We start from the raw sequence: 13,069 nt of genomic DNA on the forward strand, positions 1-13,069 counted from the left end.
CCCATCACGCTTGTTGTTTTTCCACAGAAATAGAGGCATTCTTTTTTTCTATTTTGTCAATGCAGGTTCGACATTGGCTGTGTAAAACTCGCATTTCACACACTAATTAGGACAAACCATAGTTATTCAGTCTTCTCTTTCTCCTCCTCCAGAAGCTGCCAAAGCTGCTCACCAGTCTGCCGCCGGAGGGCTGGTGGTGGACACCCCCCCACATCCAGCTCTGGGTAATATTGTTGGCCCGGCAGCAGCAGTGCTTTCCAGCGTGCCTCCTCCGTACCAGCCGGTCAGCGTGCGACACCTCGACTCTCAGTCCAGCTCAGAGGAGCCCCAGGACTACCTGTGGCTGGCCAACTGTGAGAGCAAAAAGCCCGAACCAAACAGGTGCGCTTTTTAGTGTCCACGTATTCTTACTCTGATTACATATTCTCTTCACTTTAGCGCGGGTGGGGGGGGTTCTTACTGTGAAGCCAGCGTCTGTCTGCTGTACAGTCCACAGACCATTTCTTCCTTCTGTGCATCTCATCTGCGCTGCGACTCTTGTTCTTGTCTCTGCTGTGTGCTGCCTGTAGCTCAGTGGAGCGCCACTCTCCGGTGGAGGGGGACCAGGAGTATTTGCTCCTGGAGGAGTGCGAGAGCAAGACACTTCCTCCACAGGCTAGTCTGTGAGTGGCCGGCTATCCGGCTGGAACTGCCCGCTTGTGTGGAGTGCAACGCGTGTGCCGACGACAAACACAAACACTCGATGCACCACTCAATTTCATATTAACAACAGTTTTGAGTTATGGTTGTTACCGCCCGCATGTTTACAAGTGACCCAACAGCGAACATGTATGTCCGTTTTCTACTTGATGTCTGCACAAAAACGCTGGTATGGCAGGTGATATATACTGATTGTACTAACTGCATCTTGCAGTCAGTGGTGTGAAGTCTACGACCATGTGGATTTATTTATTTGTCAGCTCCTCCAAAAGCATCATGTTTCGATGATGACTACTGATTTTTGGATGGCCCTGTGTTCCAATTTCAGAACACATGCTGAGTGTTCCAAGTCTACCTCTTCAGAGACAGACCTGAACGACAACCTCCCGTCTCACCGCACGCCTACATCCTCAACCTCTTCGGCGAAGCACACATCGCACAACGGCTTCTTCCCGCAGCACCAGACTCCCGTCTCCGCTCCTTCCATCTACGACTCGCCCCCGTCACGCGGTGCCTCGCTCTCGACCGACAGCGGACTTTATCACCTCCCTCGCAGCTACTCCCAGGACACTGTGCTGCTTCCCAAGTCGGCCTCCTCCCCCCCAGCTCCTCCAGACAGCGGGGATGCCGCCGACCTTTACGTCTTTAACACGCCGTCGCGGAAGCCCTCGATGGAGACGCAACTGCGTAATTTCTCTATCAGTTACGACATCCCGCCCACACCGGGTGCAAACAGCACCTACCAGGTGCCCCGCACGCTGTCGTCGTCGGCGGGGGTCGGAGGCTCGGAGAGCGGGGGGGACGTCGTGCCTCCGCCAAGACCGCCCAAGCCTTTGCTCAGCTCCTCCTCGGGACTTCCTCCGCCCCCTGCTGAGCGCTCACCTACGGACACCTACTGCGTGCCTCGCTCAGCCTCGGAGACGGATGGAAACTACTGTGTGCCTACAAGTGCTGGGAGTAAAGCTTTACGCAGCAACACTATTGGCACTGTTGACAGTTTACGCCTCCGCAAAGGTTTGTCTGAGACACTGTTTCTGCAAAGTCCTTTGCATGTTTTTGAATTCTTTTGATGGAGGATTTATTCCTGTTAGATGACTCGGCATCAATTTTTAATCTTGGTTACTATTTAATGTAACAGGCCCTCACAATCATCATAGGCTCCCCATCTATGGTTCAGTGGAACAGACCCCCGGCACCACATGAAACAAAAGTTAAAGTATTGTTGAATTGAAATCCAAGGAAAGCACAACAAAACAGTTTTTTTTTTAATTTTTGTTTTGTTTTTTTCTTTTTACTCCAGGTTTTTTTAATTGATTGAAACCTTTTCAAATATAGGTGTGAAATGGGGTAGGAAGTTGTTGGGGATGAGCTCTTCAGCATTCTTTTTCTCCACTTACTCCTCCCTCTTGTGGTGACAGATGTCATTGCACAAGTGTTTGTGCCACAGGTTTTTATTTTTGGCTTGTGAACATAGTGAGTTTTCCCAATTTCAAATAAGAAACACATGTTGTTAATATTTGTCTTGACATGAGGCCATTTAATCTCGAGGTGTCGGGGAAAACATGATGGAAACATGCGGTAAAGAACCGGTGAACAAAATCTCAAGAGGACAATAATGTATAGTAATTAAGAAAATACTGCAGTTCCTCTGACCCAGTTCAGATATGATTTTATTTATTTACTTGCACTGTTGGTGCAGTATTCCTGCTATGATGGTGTTTATTGTAAATATCGCCTCCACTTAGTCTCTCACACACACACACATACACACACACACACACACACACACACACACACACACACACACACACACACACACACACACACACACACACACACACACACACACACACACACACACACAGACAGACACACACACACTCGTTTGTCTTACAGGCTTGTCATAGCTCTGCTGTGGTTGTTGCGGTCGTAAGTGAAATGCATTAGCAACATCAGCATCTACTGACAAAACAAAAAAAACAGTGATTATATAGTACACAGTGGAAGTCCTGCACAGAGTTGCTGAGCTATACCCCGCTCAAGAACTGAATCTGCACAGTCATGAAAACATTTTAATTGGGCCTCTATATTGCTGTTGCAACAATGGGCTTGAAATATAGTATGAAATAGGAAGCGATGGTGACGGTTGTGTGCAGTGGACAGAGTTTATTGATGAAAATGAAAACCCCCTCGGGTTCAACGTGCAAGTGGATGCAGGTACAATAAACATGTGCTGCAGTGATGTTTGTTTCTTGCAGATTTTGGATCCCAGGACTGCTACGACATTCCCCGATCATTCCCCTCTGACAAAAGCTGCTCCTTCGACTTCAATGAAAGCTTCAACAGCTACTTTGTAAGTGTCATTTCAGAAATCACAGGTGTATTATAATCTTCGACAACAAACTGGGTTGGCTTGGAGCAGAAGGGAAAACAGTGATGACATGCCACTGGGGTTTCTACATCTGGTGTTGGTGTTGGAGACGTGGGCTTTCCAGAGAAACCCAAATGGACCAGTAACCTGAATATCCCAATGTTCTCTCAGAAGTAATCAACAAAGATGTGTTTTTGTGATTTAATGCACGAAACAGTAGCTGGGAATATCATCTTTGTATATCATAGTATTTACATTTTCTTTCCGCATGCTTGTCACCCTCCTGTGAAGTGATAAACTTTTTTTCTCCTGAATCGGCACTTTTTCCCCCTGAACATAAATACCTTGGAACAGAAAAAGCAAAAAGACTTTAGCACATTCTTCTGAGAAAAGAGCTGGTGCTGCAGTCTCACCGTCTGACAAACGGAGAAACTTCAAAAAGCACAATTATACGTCTAAACTCTGTTTGCGTTGCACTGTGACAATGAATCAGGAGGGAGCTCAGAGTCTCGGTTGTTTTGTAAAAAAAAACAAAAGAAAAACTGGTACAAAAACCCAGTACAGAGTCTTATCAGAAAGCCAAAGCCCTTCATGATATGCTGATCTGTTCTCTATAGTCCTCAATGATCTACCTATGCTTTTGAACTGTGGAAGAAGCAAGAATATCTGGATAGCAAACAAACGTCCTGGAGAAAGTCCCCAAACCAGACTTAAACTGGGAATGATTTTGCTGTGTAGTGAAAGTGCTAAACCACTACACACACTGAAATGATTTGTATAACACATTCATGAGAGTTCAGAAGCAAATTTCAGTCAATATTCACTCGTAGAGAAGTAGTGCTTCGAGCAACCAGGTGTTCCTGTGTAGTTTAGAAATTCCTTTCAGTTTCATCTGTATGTTGCTCGGGCCACAGTCAAGAGCCTCATCCAGCCATTGTGCACTCATGACTCTTCTGGTTGTCCTGTTAATGGAGTATAAGCGTTTGATCATTTTGAAGTTCGAATTTTGTGTTAACCTGTGACTTAATTCGTCATCTGCCTTTCTGCTCCACAGAAGAACAAAGGCATGATGCCAGTGGGGAGCCAGTCGACAGAAGAGGTCGATCAGAACTACGTACCCATGAGTGCCAATTCCCCGTCGCATCACCACTCGGGCAGTTTATCAGAGCCAATGCACGAACCCAATTACGTGCCCATGACCCCAAGCACGATGGAGTTCTCCTCACTCGGCAAACAAGTTCCCCCGCCCGCCCACATGGGGTTCCGATCGAGTCCAAAGACCCCTCCCCGCAGGCCCATGATCAGCGACTGCCAGCCTCCGCCCGTGGACCGAAATCTAAAACCTGACCGCAAAGGTGAGACGACGATCGATGGGTCCAAATGCATGTGCGGCTGCTACTTGTTCCATAAGTCTCCGACATGTTTGTGGAAGTTTTGCTTCGTGGTCGGTGTGCTAGCCTAAATGGTTGCTCCTAACATTGTTCGGTTTGCTCAGCATTCACGAATGCAACAACTCACAGCGCTTTGTCTCAATATTCAGCTGCTATTCACACCGTGCCGCCTCATGATCATAACACCGTCTGCAAAAAAAAAAAACGATCCTCAGCAGTGTCACTTTTCATTGCGCTTCGTCACTTGTTATTGTGGAGAAATGCTTCCCGAGGTTTGTCTTCCTTGTTTTGTGTGGTGGATTAATCCCCACCTTGTCCTTGACCTGCTTATTTCCCCTCCTGATGAATTAGTTTACCCCCCGCTACATCCTCTTACACCCAGCACAGTTAGTCCCTTGTCAAAAGCACGTTTGCTTCAAGCTCCTGTGAGCCTCTGTTGACCGTTTTGGAGGGGGCCGCTCGCTGTGCCACGGAGTGACCGAAGCCCGGGGTGGTCACCTCCATCCCCTTTGTTCCATCATCTGAATGGGAGGCTTTGATTAAAAGACCTAATTGCAAGAGGATTTGCAATCTGGACAGATTGAAAGACCAAGTAATGGGCAGCGAGAGGGAAAGAGAGGAAAAGAGGGGAAGCAAATCATCGCGTAAACAAACCAAAAAGGATGGGCCCGCTATTGCCTGTGTAGAAAGTGGGTCACAGGGTTTGTTTCTCAGTTAAAGGTTTCCCTTTCATTCAGTCCTGGCTGACCATGTCCAGAAGTTGTACAAAATATGTTTATTACTTCAAACCATTTGGCTCGCGTGTCACAGGCCAGCATAGTCTCAGACCTCATAAATATTTCTCCAAAAGATATTCAATTTGTCTCTCAAATAATTTGGAACACGAGACGAGTAGTGTGGTTTTCTCCGGAGCTAATGGTAAAAATTAGAAATTCAGGTTGTGTGCACAGTCCTTTTGTATTTCTAAGAACCCACATTTTAATAAACACAATTATTAGTTAAAAAAAAAAATCTACTTTTGTGTTTTATATGTATACTTCTTATTCTTGAACAATTGCATTTTTAATTGCAAGCCCGTTTACCATTATTTAGTGATAAATATGCCTGTAAAATCCCACTTTTGACCCATTTTCTATTACCTGTAGAATATTCAAGCTCTCTTATCTGGTAGAGCAATTGATAAAATGTATTATATATTTCATTGGGTTGTTATTGAGATTTTCCTGTAAGGCACATTTGAGCTATTTGAAAAGTGCTTCACCATTCAGATATCATCATAGTGTAGCTCACACACTTTCTGCTGCGGCTGAAAGAAGTTTTCCTCCATTGGGCTGCAGATGGAAGCTTCTATCTGGGTAGAAAGAAAATGATACAGGGACGAGCACAAAGCCAAGTAGGTTCAAAGTGTGGACAGAAGTAGTGTTTGTACCTTTGTTGTTTTTGAAGTCGACGTTGACATGTTGTACGAAATGGTACACGATGCAGTCACGTCCACCGCAGTATTGTCAGACAATATTTCGGTTATTGTTGCAACATGTGAAGTGACATTGTGTATGTCATGATAATATGTGAGGTGGCATGTTACTACTATGGTTACCCATAGTCCGTATGATGGTTGAGCATGACAAAGGACTATCCCAGGATGTTATTCATTCCCTTTATTCACCAGGAGCCATGAAAAGTTTGTCTTTTCTCACAAATGATCAGAATCCCTGTGACCCTTAATAATCCTCTGTACTTTCCTCTTTACTTTGGTCGTCTCGGCTGTTTGTGGTCCAAGCTGTGACAGGCGCGTCGCAGACCAGCATCATTTCATTTAGACCTTTCAGTGATTCCTTCGAAATCAAACTTTCAAAGCTTGAAATTGTGGCACGTAATTGACAAAGTTTCCCTCTGCAGAGAGCAGCTGTGATCACGGGGTAATTGTAAAGGGAGCTATGTGTCTCATCTCCGAGTTAACCCTTTTCTGCGCTTCTGGTCCGTGTGCGTCTCCGCATGACATGATTTCTCACTGTACTCTTTAGTGCTCATACACAGAACGTCTTGCATGCGCAGCTGTGATTGTCAGCCTTTGTGTGGGAAGCCGTGGTGCATGGAGTGAGGTGCATGTTGGGCAGTACGGGTCTGCTGTTGTCATGACAATCATCCTCGCGAAATGTGCCCTGCAGCAAGGTGATTGGATGTATGTGAAGGTGAAGTTTGTCTGGTCAGCGAAGTCCCGTCTTTCGCTTTGCATGGCAGAGCCATTGTTACAGTAGACCTGAACTGTTGTGATCACCCACAATTTTTGATTTTTTTTTTTTTTTTTTTTAATAATAAGCAAAGTCTTCTTTCACCAATCAGGTCAGAGTCCTAAAATAATAAGAGCAAAAGGTGTCGGTTTAGAGCGAACCGACTCTCAAACCGTAGGTGAATTCCCCAGAGGACGACGCAAGGGTAGGTACACCGCACTCAACTGCTCCTGTGTATCTGATTACATTTCTTCTGCACGCACTCTCCACACTCGTCTTGACCCTTTGCATGTCGTGAGTAGTGTACCGTCGGACTCCCGTGACTTCTAAAAATATGAACTGGATCTCAGAGCTGTTACAATAATCCAGTCATCTTAGCATTTTAACTCCCACTGCGAGAGATGGATGAGTATACACCTTGTGCATTTGTTGCAGTTTTAAATCTCATAAACAGTCATAACATTCCTTTAAAAAATGCACCCGTCAATACCGCCTTACTTTCATTTCCAACCTCACTTTAATGTGATTCCATAAGAGCAGTCACACAAATAACCTACTAACATTTCTTCTCCTTTTTATGGTTTTGTTGCCAGTTCATCATATTGTGCCTCTAAAACACACATTACTATGCAACATCCACCACAGAGTTACTGTAGCTCAAACAATCTTATGCCTTTGGAAAGAGGCAGATGGCTCTTTCGGAGGAAATGGAATAGTGATGCCATCTCATAAAAAAGAGCGACAAATACACAACCAGTCCCGCACTCCTTGTATACACACTGTATACAGTACACATCAACTACCTTCAGCTAAAAGATTGTCTTTCATTACTAACACCAACTGTTAGTAATCTCCTATCAATGCTAAACATCTACAGAAAGTTTGCTTCACAGGTCTTTGTCACTTCACATGAGAAGCTCATGGTTCATCATTCCACCAATTCTGCAGCCTCTTTATGTTCCAATAAGTCACTTTAATAATAATAATAATAATAATAATAAAGTGCAATTGGGATTGAGCAGTTCTGAAAGGTTAATGAGCCACAGAATAATAATGAATCAATCCAGCCTTCCATGGCAGTCCAAGCAAACGTCTGATAATTCTCCAAGCTAACCCGATGGAGCAGAAGTCACCAAGCATGCAATGTCATTTGAATAGTGCCAGAGGGTATTCACAGAATGAAGAAATGATGCAATTGGCTACAACAATATCTAGGAAAGGACCAGGCTTACAGCTACCTAATGGTTTTTTTTAAACAGCAAATCACTACGTGAGTTAGGATGTTCTGAATTGGCTCTAGTTGTTCACTGCCACAATGTCAATGAACAAAAAACACATAAATTATGTTGCCATTTTGGTCAAAATTGTTTGAAAAATGCATCCTCTGCAGTAATTGCAAATGATGCTCCAAGATCCTGAAGTGTCAACTCGTAAAGGAAGAATCTTCTTACTTTTCAACTAATTGTTGTTTATTTTGTAAAGTCTGTCTTTCCCACATATATTTTTTCTTGGCGTCGGTCCGAGCTGATAAGCTTGTATTTCGCCGTGCCTGACTGGTGTGTGTGTGTACTGTGCTTTAGGAAAACCTGCTCCACTGGAGATCAAACCACTGCCTGAATGGGAGGAGCCCAGCACACCGGTCCGTTCGCCTGTCACACGGTCGTTCGCTCGGGAGTAAGTATCCCAAAAAGTTATCCCCTGTCTTTTTGTAGTTTTACAGTTCGTTAACAACCGAGGGCATGTTCACACTGCTCTGCTCGCTCTGTGAGCCTTTTTCTTAAATTCACATCAAGATTGAAGTAGAGTTACTGTTTCCGGTGACTCATTGTGTCTCACTTCTTATAAAGAAGAGTGGAGTTGGAGAAGTTTAAACCACAAAACTATGTTCACTTAAATAGCGAATGTTCTGACAAATATGTGCATTATTGTGCTTGCTCTTTGTATTAGTGACACGAAACACAGTTTCAATTAGGTCTCAGGCGTGTGTGTGTGTGTGCGTTTGTGTGCGTGCGTGCGCGTGTGTGAGCATGCCCTTTCGTAGTGGATATGATTAACTGAAGAAGTAGGCACTAACACCTCATGCATTGCCGTGGTCACGCTGTGACCAAAGCCGCTCATACAAGCAGGTGTGGGATCTGCCTCAGAGCCGCACTGTACAGGCGGCAGCACGCCGGCTTACTTCAGACGAGGTCTATTTCTCAGCTTAACGCTGCAGGGACACCGTTCTTGGCCGCGGTGCGTCGTCGCTGTGGCTGTTGTGTCTGTGTTGTATGTTGTGCTCACCAGAGACTGTAATTGCTTGGAAGTCGGTGTGTAAACATTGTGAATGCTGCTCAGTCTCTCTAGGTTCCCAATGCCAACGAGACCCCCGTCAGTGCATAGCACGGCCTCCAGCACTGACTCCGAGGACTCTGCTGAGAATTATGTAGCCATGGTCTCTAATATGTCCACAGATGAACCAGTATGTAACACACAACTATCCTTTGATTTAAGAAGTCGCATGAACACCTTCTTCTTTTTTTTTTATGCCCCCCCCTTCTACTCTCTGAAACACAGATATTCAAATCTATGGGAAAAAAAAGAGATAATTGTGTAATTTTGTTTTTGTGATTTCTGTTTTTCTTCTTTCATTTAATTGAAGTCTTCAGAGGCCATTTCATTCAACAAAAACCACACTAAATATAAGCGCTGATTTAGGATGAGGTACACAATGTAATGAGGGTCCAACATTAAATGCCACTTCGAATTTTTTTTAATCTACCTGAGACTATTAAGAAATCCCATTTCCAGCCTCGCTCCTCTTCCTACGCCACACATTAGCGTGGACAGGTTATTGGTTGCTGCAGATGGACTCCTCACCTCTTCACTTCTTTTCTTTGCAGTTTCCTCTCTTCCTGCCGCTCTGCTTTCATTATTCCATTTTTGTTCATTTTGCCCTTTCAGGTATTGTCTTCCTTTATTTGAGCGATGTGTAAAAAGAGTCTCTTCAGACAAGATTCCTCAAACTGCTACGACAGACTTTCACGCTTGATAAATCAGTCAGGTGCTGATGGACGGCGTCTCCACTCCACCCACAGGGGCGCTTTTTCTTGCAGCTTGGCTTCCGATTCCACCGTTTTCTTATTTTCTTGCTGTTAACAGTCAATGTTTTTTCTCAAAATTTTACTTTGATATTGTCTGCTGACTTCCTCTTTTCCCCCCCCATCACTCGCTTTAATTCTGCTCCTCCTTTGTTTCTTATTTCTTTGGCTTCATCTGTTTCCTTTTTCCCTGCGTTTTGTTCTTAACCATCTGCTGTTCTCTCTCTCTCTCTTTCTTTTGAAACCGCTCCCTTCTTACTCTGTGTAGAGAGGAGTCTTTCTACTGCACAGTCCCCATCACCCCTGTAAAGAGGGAGGTGGAGGAACTTGACACCATAGAGGAGGTGAGCAGGGGGAGCCAGGTTAGACCTGCATGGCCCGTCCAGCCAAGAGGTTGCAGAGAGGATGGAGAGCACTTTTGCTGTGCTGATATGAAATGTCATCTATAAGCTTGGATACACAGGCTGCTGTGATTTTTTTTTTTTTTTTTTTTTACATAATTATTTACCACCACCTCCTTTAGGGTTTATCTAGCTTTGTCACCATCCTAGTCCAAATAACTTCACCTCACTTGTAGTTCACAATTAACAAGAATTGTAAGGCCTCTGTGTTGTCACAATATCTAAAAGTATTGAATGCATCTACAAAGTCACCCTTGTTGTGTAGATTTCCTTTTCAGAAATTGAAAAAAAAAATTAAATCATCATGTTATTGTGAAATCTGACAGCTTTCTGCCTTCCTCCCACTTGAATTGATATTTAACTATAAAACCGTAGCAAATGATTTGGCTTGACTGTCGGTCAAATCTTTTGGCATCCTCAAGAATTTTGGGTTATTGTGACAAACATGTTTCTGTAGCAAACTCCTGCCTGTGTTTCATCATCGCTCTGCTATCGATTCAATTTTCCACCTTGGCCCACGCAGATCATGAAGCTTGCTGCACCCATGACTGCGGATGGTGGGAGTAGCCCGATGGTGAAGCCAAAGGGAGACAAACAGGTCGAGTACCTGGATTTGGATCTCGAATCCGGCAAGTCTACCCCACCGAGAAAGGTAGGCCTCCCGCCGCCCGGCTTCATTTTGAACCACCTTTTCTCCCTCTAGAGACAAGTTAAGAGCAGCTCTGTGTCTCCCCGCAGACGAAAAGCAACGGAACTGGTATCACTGCGTCGGACGAGCGAGTCGACTACGTGGTCGTGGACCAGCAAAGGACGCAGGCCCTCAAGAGCACCCGGGAGGCCTGGAGCGACGGCCGCCAGTCCACAGAGACAGATACTCCTTCCAAAGGACCCAAGTGACCCTGTCGACGCCACCACCACCACCACCACCACCACCACCGAACCCCCCAGACCGCTGAGCCTTTAGCACAACTATAGGCTCTGGGTTGTGCTACGAGTTGGTCCAACTGTGTGTCCACTGCAGCAGGGCGCCACAGTCACTCAACGATCTTTAGTTTACACTGCTGTCGGGCCAAGGAGTGCACTGTGTGTACTGATGTAGAAAGGGGTGTGGGCCAGGAATAAGCTGTATACATTATGGAAGCAGGTGGAATGACGAGACGAGTCTGGTTTGCCTTAAACAGACTCACAAACTTTGAACGTTCACTGCCTCTGATGTCGATGAGATTTGTTTTTTTGTTTTGTTCTGTTTTTTGGCTCACCTTTCAATTGCCCATGGGCGGACCCAGAGTTAACATTTCCTTAAATTGTAATGCTGTTTGATGGTTGTTTGTTTGTTTAGTTTTTTTTTTTTTCTTTTGGAGTGTCTGTGAAATTTACTTGATAACATGATCACAGTACTTTTATCGACAATGCTAGTCGTTAGCACATCAGGCTAACAGTGTTGTTCTTTCCAGTCTTTTCCCGGGGTGAAGTTTCAGTGGCCACAGGTCAGTTTTACAGGAGCTTATCCAAGCTGCATCTGTGTCGAGGGCCAGCTTCACACCCAAAAAAAACAAAACAACCCCCAAAACATTACAAATTTGTTTCCCCCCAGATTTCCATTTTGCTTATTATAATGCAAAAGGAAATTGAACTAGTTCATAATGAAATGTACTTGTGTGCTTAAAAAAAAAAAAAAATCAAACATTGAACTCACCCGAGATTTAATCCACTGAACATGATCTGATTTCCATTTGTAAGTGAAGATGCTTCAATCTGTTAAAATGGAAGTGCAAAGACTGTACAAAAGTGTTATGTATATAAACAGGAAAAGTGTCCTTTATTTGTATGGAATATCCAGTGTGTTTGACTCGAAGGTATACGGATTCTGCAGGGTAGAATCCCGTACCTGTCTTAGATGGTATCAGGATTTGTGATTATTGAATGAATTACTGTGAGTTTTTAAAAGAACGTGACAGCTTTTCTATAAGTTATGCAAAGGTATCAACACTTAGGCTAGAGAGAGAAAATCAGGTACTCTTTATACTAATACAACTTTCCATTTCTAATTTATTTCTCAAGTTATTTCATCGGGTGGATGTCAAGTCCATTTTTCGCTCAGTATTCGTGATTTATATGGAGGAACATTAGCTACGAGTCTGCTAAAATGCTTAGTTTGACAAGCGCTGGTCAATTAGTTTCACAAGTTCCATTTCTCCCCTCTCTTCCTCGTTTCTCTCTCCTCTTAGGCGTAATTTATTTTAAATTGAGCTGGCATACAGTTTTTGGGAAATGGACTGCCCCGTGTAGTCAACCTGATGCATATTTCACAGGCAAACAAAACGTGGTTGGATAGATGGACTTCACTAACCTGTCAGCTCCCCTTCAGAAATCCCAAAGCACGCGCTACCACCAGGTTAAGTCATCGCTGTACATACGCCGCCATGGATTACATTAACACGTGTCTTTTAAAGGATGTGCCTACTAAAGTCATCTTCATTCTTCTTTTCTCGTGGCAGTTTCTTTGTGATACGGACTGCAAAGCTGACGATGCTTTATCTTTTTTAATGAATCTCAACAGAAAATGTAAATTTTAAAAGTGGACTAAATAAAATCCAGCCTCTTATGCAGCTGCTGTGGTGTTTTACTGTGAATCATGTTGGGGGGGGGGGGGGGGGGGAGTCAAAGCGCCAGAACCGAGGTCCTGGCCTGGCAGAGCTTTAGCGCTGATGAAACACGGCAACGGGTGATTGACTGCAAAAAAAAAACTCAAAAACTATTGCAACTCAATATTGAAGGTGACAACTTGATTTATGATTATATTAGTCGTCCAGTTACTTTTGAATCTCTAAAAAGGTAGAGGGCACTTACAAAATGGTTTGTAAATTTCTACATTGTTCATCTAAATTGGATGGAA

At 44.1% G+C, this 13,069-nt stretch overlaps 1 protein-coding gene across 5 annotated transcripts in view; it reads left to right on the forward strand.

Moving 5' to 3' along the window:
* The window catches only part of gab1 (GRB2-associated binding protein 1), a 48,922-nt gene extending 36,140 nt beyond the window's left edge, over positions 1-12,782 (forward strand). For 3 of the 5 annotated variants that reach the window (XM_080520494.1, XM_080520497.1, XM_080520498.1), the window contains 9 exons: positions 153-381; positions 1,028-1,713; positions 2,958-3,052; positions 4,125-4,425; positions 6,805-6,897; positions 8,273-8,366; positions 9,030-9,153; positions 10,697-10,825; positions 10,912-12,782. In XM_080520494.1, the coding sequence (XP_080376620.1) occupies positions 153-381; positions 1,028-1,713; positions 2,958-3,052; positions 4,125-4,425; positions 6,805-6,897; positions 8,273-8,366; positions 9,030-9,153; positions 10,697-10,825; positions 10,912-11,070 (1,910 nt within the window). In that variant the 3' untranslated portion in view covers positions 11,071-12,782. Of the gene's footprint in view, positions 1-152; positions 382-1,027; positions 1,714-2,957; positions 3,053-4,124; positions 4,426-6,804; positions 6,898-8,272; positions 8,367-9,029; positions 9,154-10,040; positions 10,117-10,696; positions 10,826-10,911 lie in introns of all 5 variants that reach the window. The other 2 variants (XM_080520495.1, XM_080520496.1) reach the window with 2 other exon arrangements.
* The last annotated feature ends 287 nt before the right edge of the window (positions 12,783-13,069 follow it).

Source organism: Blennius ocellaris, assembly GCF_963422515.1.
Source record: "Blennius ocellaris genome assembly, chromosome: 3".
Taxonomy (NCBI): Eukaryota; Metazoa; Chordata; class Actinopteri; order Blenniiformes; family Blenniidae; genus Blennius; species Blennius ocellaris.